The sequence below is a fragment of the Pollachius pollachius genome (assembly GCF_949987615.1).
Source record: "Pollachius pollachius genome assembly, chromosome: 11".
Lineage (NCBI taxonomy): Eukaryota > Metazoa > Chordata > Actinopteri > Gadiformes > Gadidae > Pollachius > Pollachius pollachius.
Genome location: NC_136944.1, coordinates 14,339,239 through 14,357,615, shown reverse-complemented (window position 1 = coordinate 14,357,615; position 18,377 = coordinate 14,339,239). Strand labels below are relative to the sequence as shown.

General features: G+C 45.4%; 1 protein-coding gene across 1 annotated transcript in view; it reads left to right on the top strand.

Annotated features, from left to right (window-relative positions):
* The window catches only part of LOC307082799 (inactive phospholipase C-like protein 2), a 75,097-nt gene that overhangs the window by 47,847 nt on the left and 8,873 nt on the right, over positions 1–18,377 (top strand). The window contains exons 3-5 of the mRNA XM_079746506.1: positions 1,241–1,444; positions 8,551–8,626; positions 18,040–18,149. Of these exons, the coding sequence (XP_079602632.1) occupies positions 1,241–1,444; positions 8,551–8,626; positions 18,040–18,149 (390 nt within the window). The remainder of the gene's footprint in view (positions 1–1,240; positions 1,445–8,550; positions 8,627–18,039; positions 18,150–18,377) is intronic.

The window sequence follows — 18,377 nt, the reverse complement described above, 5'->3', positions numbered from 1 at the left end:
ATGTCTTTTTTTTATTTTAGCAGAAGAAATTCCTCAGTTAAATTTCCAACGAAAGACAGCATTATTTTATGATTTTGGTTCAAATACAAACAGAAGTACAATATTTACTCAGTGACAGAAGGCAATCCTATGATCTGAATCCCTGCAAAACCATATCACTGACCTTGGTAAAAGGCTCAACACAGTGGGCAGAATGAAAAATAAATTAATAAATGATACCTCCCTGAATTGTCATAATCAGCCGCTGATTGGTTAATCATACAGTAAGTAATAACCTGTGTGATGATACAGTATGTGATCACAGAAGATGATGTGGGAGTATGTTTGAAATACAGACGCATTTGTCTCGTGTTGCCATTGGAGCCTAATCATATTTGATCAATGTGACTTACCTTCAATGGAAATCAGTGCCCATCTCGTTTTTTTGTTGCTATTCTGTCAATGTCAACGCAATCGCCTGAGGTTAAGGGAGATAGCTCTTCAACTTTCATCCCTGTCTGTTGTGGATAAAACTAGGATGGATTATACATTTGTAATATATACGATATCAAATACAATATAATGGCATTCACAATCTACATATCTCTTAGATATTGGAGTAATGGGGATGCAGGGGAATGGCTGTCATAATGTTAGCCTGGTTACTTCCAAGCTCATGTTATATAGAGGGATGTAATGAGCTACTCAGAAATTTAGAGGGCAAGCGCTGACAAATTATTGGTCACGTGTCAGGTTTTAGCTTTGGTTAAATAAAGAAGAAATACAGACAAACTTGGTTTTACATCCAATCACAGTAAAACATTTAAACAAATACATCTGACAATACACAGACAAACAGGTAATGATATGTCAGAGTCCTGCAGTGTCCAAGATTGAGTCAAGGCTTAGAAAAATGCAGTGGATTCCATGACGCAACCGAGACCTTCAAAATGTGTTATCCATAATAACCCACTTTTGATATCCTCAAAAGAATGGTCATTCGTTATTTTCAATAGCAAATTTAATTCCACACTCGGGACTCCAGCTGTAATATTAATTAGAAGTATATCATTCAAATATATATTCCAAAGCTTATATTGCAATGTGTTAATAATTTCATCCATCCTGAAATATCTATACGCCAATTCCATGCCCTGCATCCACAGATGCATCATTCAGCGCAACTTGGCATAAAGCACCCACCTTAATACCCACAATGTATCGTGTTCATCATGCTCCTCCCCCCCCCCCCTTCTCCCAGAATGCCATGGTGTCCTTCAAGGAGCTGTGCGGGCTGACGCCGGCGGCCAACATGAAGCAGTGCATCCTGACCGTGTCCACGTGGCTGCTGAACAGCGAGCGCGTGCTGCAGCTGACCGTGGACCTCAGTGAGACCTACCCCGCCATGGAGGCCCAGGGGCCTGTGCCTGAGCTGCTGCGCAAAGTGCTCACCGCCTACGACACGGTAGGGTTCCCCTCTTCAACCCCGCCGTGCATGTGCTGCGCACGAGGCCCACCGCTGAGGCGTGTCCAACCTGGATGTGCGCTGGGTAGATCAGTCCACCAGCCTACCCCGTGGACTGTAGCAAGCGTTGCTCGTCTCTCCGTCGTGCATCTAGGTGGACACTCACCTGTGAGGTCAGAAGCCGCACATTTTCGAAGCGGCTTGGGACGGCTAATCACACACACCTGGGGGGTGAAATATGTCCCCTTTGAAGTCGAGGATAACGCAGGCGCGAGGCATGTTTCCATTGTGTACCATGTAATTGCCGAGGCACCAGCATATGGATTCATTTGATTATCCGCATGGGTATTATTTCAAAAGATGCCGCTGTCCTGAATGTGGTCATCCCAGGTACTGAGTTTAAGCCTGTATATTGGGACATGTCATGCAGGTTGGAATTCGCCAAAAGAAGGTGTCGGTAGTTAGTGCATTATTGTTCATTTGCACAGGACGTTCATCATCTTTGATGGGTTAAGAGGTAACTAATGTCTGCAACCCTACCCGGAGGCATCCTTGAGCAACATACTTAAACCCCTGCCTCCCCTTCTCTTTCCATGGACATTGACTGTATTGTTTTATTATTCAATAGTCTTAGTTTTAGTCTGAAGCAATTCAGAACAAGCGTGAAGGAGAACAATCAAAGCATGAAATGGAAACCGTATGCCTTGAAAATTCAAGTGCTGCACGGCTAAGTTTGGCAGAAAAGCAGGGCAACTCTATTGGAACCAGAAAGGCAGGGTAAGCATCTAGGGAGCTTCTACCCAAAAGTGCTGTACAAAAAGACTTGTTTCTCAAAGAATAAGAAAATAAGACTATAGCTTTACAAATGAGAAAGACAATTTGTAAACACACCACCCACACACACAGGCACGGCCATGTTATGAGTGACACGCCTGGGCTGTGTCTGTTTTGCGCGTGCCCTTGGTCTCATTAATATTCATACGAGTGGTACATCCTCAACGAATCACAGGCCTCTATGGAATAAATGGAATGTATTACATAATGAGGAGCCGAACAATCCAGTCTCTCCTGGGCCCGATACTCTGCATTCAGGTGCTGTGGTAGGGGGAGAGCTGGTTGTCAGAAAGAGTTTTTAATAAGTGACGATATTAATACAGGGGCGTAGAAGGGTTCTTATTAAATGTTAACGAAGGAGTAAAATCAGTGACTTAGAAGCCACTTAATGGAGAGGCTTAACGTCTTCAAGGGAACAGCCTCAGGGGTTATTTGATTTGTATGTGTATATTTTGTACAAAGTATATACTGCATGTAAACATGTGTTTCTGTGTGAATATGTATATATATATATATATAGTAGATATCATCGTATCATATATCTATATCATCATATCACATATAACTAACTATCTTGGTTTTTATTTGTTTTAAAAAGTGTCTTTGTGTGTCCAAACATTATATGCCTCCTTTTTCTGCGATGTTTTCAATCTACATACGTTTATATACAGTCGCTACCGTCTTCACATATATTGAGTCATGTTTGGTGTTAATATGATTACTGGCAGCCTTCATGACACAAAGTAACCTGAACTGCAGTGCTGTTTATAAGTCTGTTTCTTTGCTTAATGCTAACGTTCACACCAGCACTGACTAAGTGGGCTAATGCAGCTGTTTGTTTCAACGGCGCCATGCGGTGAAGGTGTGAACATGCCATGACATAATGATAGACGCACACAAACACACACACACACACATACACGTACACATACACATAGTAGGCATGCACTTGGACACATACATAGACATGCATCACACATACACACACAAATTTGGACAAATTTGCACACAAAGCCTTACACGTACACACACACACACACACACACACACACACACACACACACACACACACACACACACACGCCCAGTGTGAGAGTCTGGCACTGCGTGAGGCTGTTACTCTCGGTAGCTAAGGATGTCGGGACACAACGTTGAAGGTTCCAAGCTAATAGATCTATCGACATTCACACACACACACACACACACACACACACACACACACACACACACACACACACACACACACACACACACACACACATATAAACACACCCACATGCACACACACTTGCGAGGGAAGGGTGTGATGGAGTGCTGAGGCGAGACTCTTTTCAGTCGATGGGCGCTGTGCTGTTCAGATTCCCCGAAGGTTTCTCAGTTCAGGCACACAGTGGCCTGAGTTGGGCGGGGGGTGGATCTCCGGGGGAAAGAACATCTTGTCTGTGATGCAACACCCTCATTGATTGGCCCATGATTTGGGGTGTCAGAAAAGACTTTAATGCGTTTTTTTGTTTTAGAAATCGATTCTGCTGGGGTCGTGACTTACTGCTCTTTATGTGTTTATATGTACTGTACGTAAATAGTTATACAAAAATAAAGCTCATCATTTGAACATTATCGGGGCTTGACACTTTATCTCACAGTGTGTAAAAGATTGTCAAGCCTGACAAAGTGTCAAGCTAAATGCAAAGACGGAGGATGATAGAAATATGATAGAAAAAACACATGATCTATTCAGTGTTTATTGAGAATCACTACTTTTGGTGAAGATGTATAGTGTAGTAAAGCACAATCTTCCCGCCTGGAGAGGTTGATAACAGTCTCAAGCACCATGGCCGGGATCCCCCCAAGGAAGATCAATATGATCAGCTAGGCTGCAGTAGTACAGTCAATGATTCATGAAGACCAAGCCACTGAAGCAAGGATAACATCCACCACTCACCTGCTGCTCCTGGGCTCAAGCTGGATTCATACACTCTGTTTATAGTTTTGTTATGAGGTTTTTTTTGTATACTGTTTTTAACACTTTAGCCTAAAACACACAGCCGTGTCGGGGCAGAGGCTAAATAATCATTTTCAATGTCCACATCCAAAATAGACTAAAGTCCTATACGAAGGGAGCAAAAATGTGATTCGCTCTGTTAAAAATAATATGATTCTATTAATTCTCTTTTTGCGTCGTCCTGCAAAAATAACCAAATGTGACCAAATCGTTGAATCTGATCCTCCATTTTCCTTCCGATTCACCCATCCTCACATTGAATCCCCCCCCCGCATTCCTACCAGGCTCGTTGAAGAGCAGGAAATGAGGTCATCCGAAAGGAGGTGATTGGGTTGCCCATTCGGGCGACAGACGCTGGACCACGCTGCTATCTCCAGGAGCGGCCCTCAGTGCTAACGCGATGCGACCTTCTCCCAAACAGCGTCTGCTTTGGCTTTTAAGAGGCTGAGCACCGCTGACGCGCAGCTATGCAGGACCTGCCAGCAGGGCCACACTCCATGCATTCCAGCAAGGCCACGCTTGTCGCTTCATGCGCTCCAGTTCACAACACATGTTCAAGAGACCGGAACAAAGTTGGGAGCCCAGACACTCTGTCTAGGTTTTGATCTTTTGGGATTTGTGTTTTTATTTTATTTTTCACAGCTCTAGTTGTCCTGGAGTGCATGTGAGTTTGTTTGTTAGTTAGTTAGCTTTTTAGATTGTCAGTTCATCGTTCAGTGAGCTCTGAACGAGAGCTATTTCAATAATGTTACCAATGAAATAACACCCTGTAACTGATATATTCTACAAATAAGAGATGCTGGGCAGCCCTCAGTTCGTCTAACATCTCTCTTGTTAACAAGACTATAACTATCTATTAATATAATTACATCCATGGCACCCATCATGCTGAGCTACGACAGTCTGCGTCCCGCAGTTGCACAGCGAGACTGGCCATAACACTGTTATTTCGTTTTTTAATCATTGCAGGAACGTTGTTGATAGTTTAATTTGAAACTTTTCACTTGAATCATATGATGGCCCGTGAAGAAAAAGTATGGGCAGCGGCAACAGTGATGATAAATCCTCTCTGGATAATCCCTTGTTGGCTGTCCTTGACATTCACAATCAATGTCCTTAATGTTCAAAAACACAAGTAGATTTGATACAAGACACAAATACAATGGTCTCTCTGGTGAAGGTCAAATCAGCTGATCTTTTTTTTTATTATCTTGCTGAAAGATTAGCCCACTGGCCCACACCCTCCACTTCAAGAACAGCATTATCTGTGTTCTCTGGGATGTGTGTGTGTGTGTGGGGGGGGGGGGGGGGGGGGTGGGGGGGTGGGGGCACATCGAACTCTGTGGAGAACATATCCTCCAGGCAGGCCCGGAGGAACCCCACCTCCAGCAGAGACAGCCTGACACACACACATGCTGCACAAAGGCTGCACTCAACTCTATCTTTCACTGACTCACTCACTCACTCTGCACACAGGTTGTACCCAACTCTATCTCTCACTCTCTCACTCAATCACACTGCACTCATACACTCTATCAATCACTCACTCATTCTGCACACAGGGTGCACTCTTTCACTTACCAGTTCCATCTCTGTCTCTCACTCACTCAATCATTCTGCATACAGTGTGTACTCAACTCTATCTCTCACTCACTCACTCACTCACTCTGCACATAGGGTGCACTCATACACTCTAGCTCCATCTCTCAATCACTCACTCACTCATTCGGCACACAGGTTGCACTCATTCACTTTCCAGCTCTATATCTGTCTCTGACTCACTCACTCATTCTGCATACAAGCTGCACTCATTCACTTTCCTGCTCTATCTCTGCCTCTCACTCACTCATTCTTTATACAGGGTATGCACCGCATTTATGGACAGAAGTCTGCCTACCTAGACTGGGTAGCCCCTCTCATTCTGCCAGCGTTTTGAGTTTGCCCTGCAGAAGGATCTGGAGAAGAGCGATACATTTCTTTCTAGTTCGATACGTTTTTGTGGGAGCCAATCACCCAGCTGCCTTTTCCCCTTGGCGCGCTATTGGCTGGTTTAACGCAATGACGACAGGGAAGTGACAGCAAGCAGCCAATTGCGTACAGAGTCATTTGAACTAGGCCCATTTATCACTCCTCTTGTGCTGAAGAAAATGACAGCAGCGTCCCAAGACCAACTTGCAATCTACGATTGAGCTTGGTCTGGCAATAGCCAGCCTACCAGTATCATAATGAGCAGAGGTCGAAAAAGGAATTGCTGAACACCTCTCTCTTCTGTGCCAATAACCTTATTATTATTAAAAGACCAGTATTTGATGCAAACAGTTCATATTCTAGACTGGATAGGATCCGACTTTATGGCACTATCCTGGTAACAGATTGAGGTTATTTTCATCGACTCTGCTTGCAGACTGTGGTAATCTATAATGGTCCAGCAGGGACTGAAACGCCATTAAGGATCCAATGTCAACTGAATTCAGATGTATTTTTGCCCATGTACCAGCACACTAAATAAATGCACAGGCAATAACCTTTTCTTCTTATATAACTGTTCAAAAATTTTCTTCAGAAATGCCAGCTTAGGTCCTATTCTCCACTAAATCTGAGAGCATTTTATATCGTAGACATTGGCAAAGCTTCAACCACAAGCCATTCTTACTACATTATTCATACACTGAGAAACAAAGTTTCTGTTTACGTATCTAAACCAGGGATTGAATCTGAATGTCCTCAATGTACGAAGAATTAGCAATGCTGCTGTACGAGTCAAAGCTCGTACAGCAGCATTGCTAATTCTTCCCCATTAATTTGAGTATTTTGAGTCAAGTGGCACTTAACAGGTGCCCTTTTATTATTTGTATCATTGTTATTGTCTTTTAACATAACTATGTAATGTACTCATTTTGAATGTCGTTGCCCTGTAGGTTCTTTTTTTTATTTATTTACATCTGCAATGATCTCAGTCAGTGATCTCAGTGAAACAGTTGCTCATTGAAGGAGAAATAGTTTCAGGGCACCTTCTAAACAATTTGATATCTGTCATTCTACAGCAAGAAAGCTATTTACAGACAGAAAGCCTTTCAGACAAATGCCATTGTTCACATGAGTGGGATTCCCTGGGAAGATCAATGTTGTTGCAGTGAAAGGAGCTTGATGGACATTAATGAATTCCCTCTTCTCCCCAGAACAATCAATGTTCTAAAACAGTGTTTGGCCAAATCCCACTGCTACAAGGTGAGAAACTTGTTAGTTTGTTAAACTAACCTGAAAAAAAGGTTTATTGATGTGACAGTGGATCCACCCAGCTACTGAACAAAAGTGTATGCTTCAAACATGGCCTGTTCATATAGTGTTGAATAAATTGGTATCAACTTAATGTGAGTGATTAGAAAAACAGTACACCCACAATGCATAAAGTTTCATCAACATAATATTATTATATATGTACAGCAAGCTGGACATCATTGTGAAATAAACCCCTATGTTGAAAGTTATTTCATTGCTACTAACTCAAGAAATCAAAAATTTGACACAAACTATAACAAGAAATGATATCAATTTATTTTTAAATGATTTTAGAAAACAACATAGCAACAGTCTTATATTCATAGCAGCCGTCTATTATACATAAATTACAGACCACTGAATGCCCTGATTGACCACTCTGATCAAGTATTCATCTGTATTCAAGCTGTGTAATAACGAAAACATAGCCTTAAACACCTTTGGTTTAATTAAAAAAAAATAATTCATTATATTTATACAGCGCTTTTCAATGACCCAAAGACGCTTACAGTGAAGGGGGGACCTAACTCACCACCACCAGTGGTTTACGTTTTTTATCACATATTGTAGGAAGGACTTCAGGGCCTATGCACTAAAATTTCATATGTCTTCTGAAATGAAACCTGTATCCAGTCGCGGTCGTTTTTCGACAAAGGACATCTTATATACACACGTGTTCGCATGGCTACCAAATAATGTGTGATCTTCCTTCTTTTTTTTCTGTTGCCACACTCGCCTCTTCATCCCCGGGTTTATCTGCCATGTTTGTCTTGGCGGGTGTTCTGTGTTATTATCCCTTTCCTTCCATGTCTGGCTTGAACAGGCATCCTCCACTGTGTGTGTGCGCGTGTGCTTGCGTGCGCGTGTGTTGTTGTTTATCTGTTTATTTGGCTTGGATTCAGAAGCTGACTCTCATACCAGCGTCACATTTGCAACCTTAAGCCTAGTCAAAGTGTTTTTGTGCTTGTCCCCCACCCGCCTCTCTTTCCAGATGATCCAGACCAGCAAGACGCTGATCGAGTCGGCCGACGTGGTCTACGCCAAGCTCACCCAGGCGCAGCGCGCAGGTAGGATCCCATCCCCGGGACCACCATCATTTGCTACTGGGTTGACGACGCTTTGAATTCCCAAACGTCTTCCAATAACGTGATGGCATTCGTTGTCATGAGTAGATCGTCACAACATACGTGTGGTCATGGATGGTCCCGATGAGGGAATCTAATCGTTTTTTTATCCAAATCATATCACAAACTTTGATTAGCAGCATGGGTAGGCCCCAGTTGGGGAATCGAACCCCCTACCGAAGCAGTGGAAATGCTATGCTGTACATTCTGACCTAGACATGACCATGAGAGTATAGACTCCTCCTCCTCTCACAGTCCGGATCAGATATTTCCAACATGCAGGTATCATGTATACTACCAGGTAGTAGGTAGATACAGACACTTTTGTTACATCATTGTGACGTCCGCCAAGGAGGGTATGCTTTCCGCCAGATACCTAAAAACAATTGAGCGCCACTTTGCACCTAATTGGTCGGGTAGATTGGATATATTGGCCAAGTAGGAAGGGATTCACTTTCATGCCAACCGTCCCAAAGGGGGGCGTGGCAGTGGACACAGTATATATAAGTATGTGCATAATTAACCATAGATTAGAGTTGCACCAACAAATAAACAAATAATAATATAGGTTTGTCTAGGCTTTAAATAAGATTGTTGGGTCACCTCCCCCATATTTGCCCACTTCCTGTCTTCTTGGAAGTCTCCAAAGGGGCCTCAGCTCAGTCAATCCGATTGGCTCCCGCCAAGCCAGCCCCACTTCGACCAAGCTGATTCCTTGGCGGGAGGTCTGTGCTCCACTGAGCACATTGTCTAGTGCTGTTGTTGTCCTCATTGTTTGCGGCATTAGTCTAATTTGGTAGAGCCAGATCCCTTTCTGGTTCCCCAGCATCGCCGCTCAATAGCCTGATCTAGAGGGGGTTGATGCCGTCAGAACAAGCCGTTCATTCATCAGTGAGTCAGCCCAGTGTTATTGTTATTTCAGCAAGCAGGTGAACACAATCAGCCTGACAGAGAGAGAGAGAGAGAGAGAGAGAGAGAGAGAGAGAGAGAGAGAGGGAGAGAGAGAGAGAGAGAGAACTCCAGGAACACCCGGCCAGGGAGTGTCAACATCCTTTTTAAGAGTGGGAGGGAAATCAAGAGAGGATTGCAGGGGGTTGGTAATGAAAGGAAGAGAGATGGAGATATAGGAACAAAGGAACACAGCGACACGTTTCCATCCATAGCGTGTTGGGTGGGGGGCGACGACCATGAATCAACAGGCTGTAATTGGCCATAATAGGGTCTTTAGTGGGCAAACAACTGCAGCTTCACAGAACTTCAGTCTCCTTCTTCGTCCCCTGTTTCGTTCCATCGCAAATAATTGGTCTCCGTTGGCACTGCTTTGAAACAGAGCCGTATTCATGCTGATATCCCTTATTAGTTGATGATGGATTATGACAAAACATATTTCCGTCCGACTTGATTGTTTACCTTGCCGGCGCGTCTCGGTAGGTAATTACCTGTGTCTCACGCGTCTTATAAATTAGACACGCTGAGAGTTTTCTGACGGGCTGAGGCCAGGCAACACTTCTTAAACACAGAATATCTCCCCATTAATGTTTTAGGCTTGAAATTTCGGGCAGGCATATTTTATCTGAGTGTGCCCTAGATACTATCTAAAAAAATATATGGAGACCGACCAAAACAAAAATACAAGAGCGTTCCTTCTTCCTCTGCCCTGCAATCGGCTCCTCAGTCACGCCTTGGTGGGAACATGCCTCACCACTGTCTATACGGACAATTCTTACAGCCCACTTGATCCCAAGCATAGATTCTTGGCACTGAGGGGGGGCTCTCTACCGCAGTGGCTGTTGAGAACACAGCTGGGACCCCACCTACAGCCACAGGGAGCTCTGGGAGTATAGCATTAGACACACACGGTGCTCAACCACACACAGCTGCATGATGGGTGCTGCTTGGTGCCGCTTGAGGCTGGGAGGGTGGGGGCAGGAAGATGGGTGGGTGGTTGGGTGGGGTCCTTACAAGCCAAATGTACCAACCCATCTATATATATATATATATATATATATATATATATATATATATAAAATGTATATAAATATATACATTATATATATAGATATAGATAAAGTTATATACAGTATATGCAGATATAGTTATGATAGAAATTGATATTGTCATTTCTCAAACCAGTCAACGAGAGCATATCGGATAGTGGGTATTTATTGAACAGTAGGAGAATACGATGTGTACTTCCTGTTATGATCCCAAGAAGTAGCCAGCCTCGCAGCAGGTGTGAATACGGTGATGTGTTTGTGCTCAAGGTGATTCAGAAACGGAAGGACAGAGAGGAACATGTCGATCCCCATAAAGCCATTAATGGGAGGTGGTGTCTTTGGGGCATATTTGGTGAAAATATTACACGAGGAAATACCTGTTAGCTCCATTTGGACCCGTTTTTTATTCTCTTGGTGATGGCGACATGATTGGTGTTGAAACCCATTCCCTCCAGATCTGAAGAAAACATTTGGGGAGGTTATTGTGAGATGTTTTATGTATTCTTAATCTTTGTTCACAGAGGGACAATTTTGTGTAGTCTAGCACTAGGAAGTATTCAAGCATGGGAAAGTATTCAAGCATTTCATGATTGACATGAAACTATAGAGAATGTTTCTTTATAAAAAATAAAAATAAAGCATAAAGGTTAGCTTTAAAGGCGATCCACGATCCAACAGTCACTCAAGTTCTCACTCCGCCACCACATCACTACAGATGTTCACACAAGTGCTAGATGTCTGAATTAAAAACATGGCAATTCTCGCCAGTTTGTTCAACACCTAATGTACAGATGTAATGAAACAGGCTCTGGGCGGTCCAGGGTGGTACAGCTTGTGCCCCCCCCTCCCTCTACCACTCTGCGTTGTGTTGACACTGTCCATCTAGCGCGTGACTCATCTGCCTCCCCTAATGGCTTCTCCTCGCTTTTAAGGAGCGGAGGCGGGGGCTCTTCTTCCTAAATACATGAAAGAAATGCCCACCTCACATTTCCACCACTCCACATTGTGTCCATCCTTTACAAAAAAAGAAATACGATGAATAATAATAATACAAAATAGTACATTTTTCAAATTCATATTTGCCACAGCCAACAACCACTGAAAATATTTGTTGTTTTCTCCTTGTCAGTTTCTGGTAATAGGATTCCAATGCAACGTTTATGTTGGTTGTCATTCGTGTTTTTCCCTTTCCTGGTATTTTATGGACGGGTATGGTCTTTGAAAGTCGCCCCCCGTCCCCGTCCCCGTCCCCGGGCCCCGTACCGTAACATGAATAGGTGTCGCCCTTTTTGAGATCATTCATTCACCACTGCTGCTGTTTGATTGACAGCTCCTGATGAGTGTCTGAAGGCAGCATTCAGGTGCCATCCTGCAAGTACCTGTCATTAGGCTCACGGGGGTATAATGGTGAAAAGGATTTCACACAGATTCACTGCGTCTCATCCCGAACGCCGTACATGGGAAAGGTAGAGAGAGACAGGCTAAGAGGGAATCTGCATCAAATTGAAGGTTTGGCCACAGTGATTGATTTGATGGCTAAAGTTGCAGTGTTATTTGGGGGGGGGTCTGCATAGTGGAATGATTGGAAAAGAGTGAGGGAGAGGGAGGAGAGAGGTGATAAAAAGCTGAGTAATAAACCAACCCTACATGTTTCCATTTTGACCCGAAATCTTTTACTAGACGGAGATTGTGAACAAACAGAGTGCTTTGGGGACAGATTAATATTCGTGGTGCTGCGCTCAGCCTCAACCCAGACTGAAAAACATGCTTGAGGGAACATGTACTGCAACCTCTGTTTCAACCCTGGTTCTACCCTGGTTCTCTGGTCTATTGGTCCTAGCCTGGTTCTAGCCTTGTTCTCTGGTCTACTGGTCCTAGGCTGGTTCTCTGGTCTATTGGTTCTAGCCTGGTTCTCTGGTCTATTGGTCCTAGCCTGGTTCTAGCCTGGTTCTCTGGTCTACTGGTCCTAGCCTGGTTCTAGCCTGGTTCTCTGGTCTAATGGTTCTAGCCTGGTTCTCTGGTCTACTGGTCCTAGCCTGGTTCTAGCCTGGTTCTCTGGTCTACTGGTCCTAGCCTGGTTCTCTGGTCTACTGGTTCCAACCTAGTTCTAGCCTGGTTCTCTGGTCTACTGGTTCTAGCCTGGTTCTCTGATCTACTGATCCTAGCCTGGTTCTAGCCTGGTTCTCTGGTCTACTGTTTCTAGCCTGGTTCTAGCCTGGTTCTCTGGTCTACTGGTCCTAGCCTGGTTGTGGCCTGTTTCTCTGGTCTACTGGTCCTAGCCTGGTTCTAGCCTGGTTCTCTGGTCTACTGGTCCTAGCCTGGTTGTGGCCTGTTTCTCTGGTCTACTGGTCCTAGCCTGGTTCTAGCCTGGTTCTCTGGTCTACTGGTCCTAGCCTGGTTGTGGCCTGTTTCTCTGGTCTACCGGTCCTAGCCTGGTTCAAGCCTGGTTCTCTGGTCCACTGGTTGTAACCTGGTTCTCTGGTCCACTGGGTGTAACCTGGTTCTCTGGTCTACTCGTTTACTCCTGGTTCTCTGGGCATCTGGTTCTAACCTGGTTATGGTCATCTGTTCTCCTTATATCCTTCTGGTTAAGTCATTGCAGTTACTTTGTATTTAATTCTCTCCCTTCACGTCGCTATCTGTAGAGCTGCATTTTATATATCAGTGTGTTTTCGTCGTACTGCATCGCCTGTACACAGGCATTGACAAAGAAGCCTGGGCCTCAATTGAGCTTCTCTGTTTAAATAGAGTTGATGATGATTATGGTGAGGTTTAGGGAAAACGACCAAGAGAGTGAACAACAGAACAAATAGCCCACACACACACAGACCCACACCCACACCCTCCCGTCCCAGCTTGTTTACGCCCCATCATTATAGCGGCTAATCATTTTGCATTTGGCCAGCATCACTGACAAGTGGGTGAGGAGGATGCAGCGGTTGGTGGGGGAGAGCTCCTCACCCCTCCTCCTCCCTCCTCCCCCAGGGTATTGTTGATGGCTTGCCATCACTCCCTGCTAATGTGGGAGACCAGACGGACAGCATGGAGGTGCAGACGCACACTCCCGATGTCCAGATGCTAACTCGAGTGCATGTATATTACTCTATATATACTCCACTACTATATATATTCTCTCTCTCTCTCTCTCTCTCTCTCTCTCTCTCTCTCTCTCTCTCTCGCTCTCTTTCCATCTCTCTTGCTCTTTTTCTTTCCTTCTTTCTTTCACTCTCGCTCCATCTTGCTCAATATCTCGCTCTGTATCTCTCTTGCTCTCTCTCTGTGTGCATGTGTGTGTGTGTGTGTGTGTGTGTGTGTGTGTGTGTGTGTGTGTGTGTGTACGTGTACTTAAAGCTACAGTGGCCTTCCTGGAGATGCGTGCCCTAGCATCACTGTGTGGTAGTGGATATCTCCTGGTCAGCTCAGTGTGAATGTGAGGGACACAGTGGGTGAATGTGAGGGACACTGTGAAGTGAATGACTAACAACACAGCACCTAAACAACAGCAGAAGAGCCCTGAAGTGTTTGTGTGTCCCTCTCTCTTTCTCTGTCTGTCGGTCTCTTTCTGCCTGTCTGTGTGTGTGTGTGTGTGTGTGTGTGTGTGTGTGTGTGTGTGTGTGTGTGTGTGTGTGTGTGTGTGTGTGTGTGTGTGTGTGTGTGTGTGTGTGTGTGTGTGTGTGTGTGTGTGTGTGTGCGTGCGTGCGTGCGTGTGTGTGTGTGGTTAGCCAGCCACTCTATGTGAATTCCATTGCCATGGAAATGCAGGGGATAAAGACATCTTGTTCTGGTCTCACAGTCTCTGTATCTCTCTCTCTCTCTCTCTCTCTCTCTCTCTCTCTCTCTATCCCCCTTTCTCTCTCTCCCGCCTGTGTGTCTTTTCGTTCTTGACTCTAGTATTCAGAACAGGAAAATTGCCATTCTCTGTTGTTTGGAATAATTACCTTGTGCTGGGACTCAGCAAAGCTTAGCAGTTGTGATGAATTAATCCAACCCCTGTGACCATATATAGTTTTGTCTTTCTGCCAAACTCAAGGGTTTCCTGCCTTTCTTTATGTCAGATTTCAGATTATTTCTTTTGTTGTAGTTTTCATTTTTTCTGGTCCACCCTGTGACCCTCATGTTTCACTTGAATGAATATGAGGGTGACGGGGTTGAGCCAGTGTGGAGCTGTACAACGGCTCTTAAGTACCTTTTAAGATTCAGGGAGGAGAGCTCTGGAAGCACCCAACTTTCACGAGGGGAGTGTGGGAGTGGATCTCAATCCAATTCCATCTTCGTCTAGCCATAAGGATGGGGATGATAATGACGAGGATGATGATGATGATGATGATGATATTACCGATGGACTGTGGATGTGTGTGCCTGTTTGCACACCATGATTTGATTTCCATATAATCTTTCTCTCTCCCTCTCTCCCCTCTCTCTCTCTCACTCTCTCCCTCTCTCTCTCTCTCTCTCTCCCCCCTCTCTCTCTCTCTCTCCCCCCCCCTCTCTCTCTCCCTCTCCCCCTTCTCTCTCTCTCTCCCCCCCTCTCTCTCTCTCTCTCTCGTTCTCTCTCCCTCTCTCCCTTCTTATTCCTCTCTCTCTCCCCTTCTATCTATCTATCCACCCTCTCTCTCTCTCTTCCCCCTTCTCTCTCTCCCCCTTTCTCTCTCTCAATCTCTCTCTCCCCCTTCTCACTCTCTCTCTCCCCTTATCTATCCCCCTTCTCTCTCTCTCTTCCCCCTTCTCTCTGTTTCTCCCCCCTTCTCTCTCCCCCTTCGCTCTCTCTCTCCCCATTCTCTCTCTCTTCCCCCTTCTCTCTCTCCCCCTTTCTCTCTCTCAATCTCTCTCTCCCCCTTCTCACTCTCTCTCTCTCCCCCCTTCTCTTTCTCTCTTTTTCTCTCTCTCTCTCTCTCTCTCCTTCTCTCTCTCTCTCTCTCTCCTTCTCTCTCTCTCTCTCTCCCCTCCCCTCTCTCTCTCCTTCTCTCTCTCTCTCCCCTCCTCTCTCTCTCTCTCTCTCTCCTTCTCTCTCTCTCTCTCCCCTCCCCTCTCTCTCTCTCTCTCTCCCCTCCTCTCTCTCTCTCTCTCTCTCTCTCCCCCCCATCTCTCTCTCTCTCTCTCTCCCCTCCCCTCTCTCTCTCTCTCTCTCCTTCTCTCTCTCCTTCTCTCTCTTCACCCCACCCCCACCCCTTGCACCTCCCATGTCAGCAGCACCAGCTGACGACCAGGAGGGGCGGCGGGTGGTTAAAACAAGGGGGTGGTGGGGCGGCTAATAATGGGAGAGTCGAAACGCTTGAGGAGGCAGCACACAACGGAGCTGCTTCCGCACTACTTTAATCTCTCGCCGTCTCTCTTCTTCTGTCTTATACACACACACACACACACACACCAATACCCCCCCCCCCCACAAAGTCCCGCAGCGTGCTGCCCTCTTGCTCAGCTGGGCTCAGCTCCGCACCGCCAACAGCAGCCTATTAACCACACCAGATTACAAGATCACATCGCCGTAAACCCTGTTAACACCGTCCTCCGCTGCTGAAAGGGAGGTTTCTGCAGGCACCCCAGGGGCCTCGCTGCAAGGACTGAGCAGGGTTAAGGGCTCTGTTTCGGAAAAGGATAACATTTTGAGAATTTTATTTGAGTGCTGTTTTTTTTTTTTTTATTATTACAGTTGAGATAGTTTTGAAAATTGTGTGTGTGCACATGTGAATGGGTGTATGGGTGTGTGTGTGTGCTTCTGCGTGTGCCTGTGTGTGTGTGTGTGTGTGTGTGTGCGTATGTGTGTCGGTGTGTGCGCGCATGTATGTGTGTGTGCTTGTGCGTGTGTGTGTGCATACAGTGTGCAGCAGTAAAGTACCCTTTAGCGTGTGTGCACAGGTTATTCTCGTAGCTCGGGTGTTGGGCTCCGTGCCCAAAGGGTTTTGGGTTTGATCCCTGATGTCCCGCTCCTACCTCTAAGCGACCATAAGCCCCTACTGCACCTTCATCGGCTGCCTCTGCGTTCACCTTAATCCGATGTGGATGAAGCGTCGTCCCTAAACGACTCCAGCCTGCTGAATAATATTCCAGAGTCTGTTGTCTACTGTCAGTCAACTGAGCAGGTGAAAACCGAGCGATCGCTGAGCAATCGTGTTAGGCCTGTTTTTGATCGTACCGCAACTTGCGTGGAGGAATGTATATTTTTATGTGGTTGAATTTAAATAAATCACCCACCTACATAGGTATGTGTATAGGTATGTGTCTTTGTGTGTTTGTGTGTGTGTGTGTGTGAATACTGAACAGCAGAGCACAACAGTGTCGGTATTTCATCATCTATACCAGCCAGTCTCGACAGACATAACAGCATGATAACACATCAACTCACACTGTCACCTGGGGGTAACATAACCCAACCCCATCGATTAAGTTGACACACAAGGTCATGGGTGGATTAGCATATCCATAAGGAAAAATGTCTCATGGTCAGCTTTAAAGCACTCCTTGACGTTTATCTCAAAGTGCTGAAGATCAGTTCTGGTCAATGCAGGTGAAACGGAGCTGTCAGGCCTGTTAAGGTAATTGGAGGTTAACCTGCATTGCAGCAAACACACGACAAACACACACCTTGTGTGTAATGCAGTATGATAGTGGTAATGTTTGGTGAAGGGAGGAGGGATGAGGTGAGACAGGTATGTCCACAGTGAATTGTGCGGTTATGTGTATTGTGATGCTGTGTTTCACTGTATGCATTATGTTTTGTCGTTGTTTAATCAAAAAACATCTGTTATGTTGTTCGTGTATCGATTTTTGTTTGGGTTTCGATCGCTTTTTAAAAATTTCTCGCTTCCCACGTGGCCTGGAAGGATGCACGGTTGCATGGTTGATGAGGAATATTGAATTCCAATGAGAATCCAGACATTATTTCAAATAGTTTTTCAGGATTCCTTTAGGACAGCAGCAGAATAGTGCAATGGCTCTGGTGTTTGGCTCCAAGCCAAACAGGTACTTGTTTCAATCTCCTCGAAGACACTTTCACCTGTCCCTTAACATTTACAATTACAATTAGGGCATTTAGCAGACGCTTTTATCCAAAGCGACTTACATCGGTTAATATGCTCCGACGGCAGAGTCAACCATGCAAGGCGACAGCCAGCTCGTCAAGAGCAGTTAGGGTTAAGTGTCTTGCTCAGGGGCACATCAACACTCAGCTAGGAGGAGCTGGGGATCGAACTAGCAACCTTTCGGTTACAAGACAACTGCTCTGACTCCTGAGCTAAGCCGACCCATTTCATATCTCAATTCACGACGCATCCGAGTCGTATTTAATTGGACGCCATTCACTATGTCCTGGTCTGTGGGATCTTGTACAGTGAACTGGTGTTGTGTGTTGCCTGCTCCCAGGGCTTGACTTCCACGTGGACCTTCACCGCATTGGGGCCAGAGAGGGCTTGAAGGGCCGCAAGCTGCAGAACGCCACGGAGAGCTACGCCTGGAACATCACTGTGCTCAAGGTTAGATAAACACACACACACGCGTATGCACAGGCTCGTGTTCTCGCTCTCTCGCTCTCTCGCCCATTTGCCCGCTCACTCACTAACTCAGTCGTTCACTCACTAACTTCCTCTCTCTCTCTCTCTCTGGCTCTCACACACTCATTTATTCACTCACTCACTCACTAACTCAGTCGTTCACTCACTAACTTCCTCTCTCTCTCTCTCTGGCTCTCACACACTCATTTA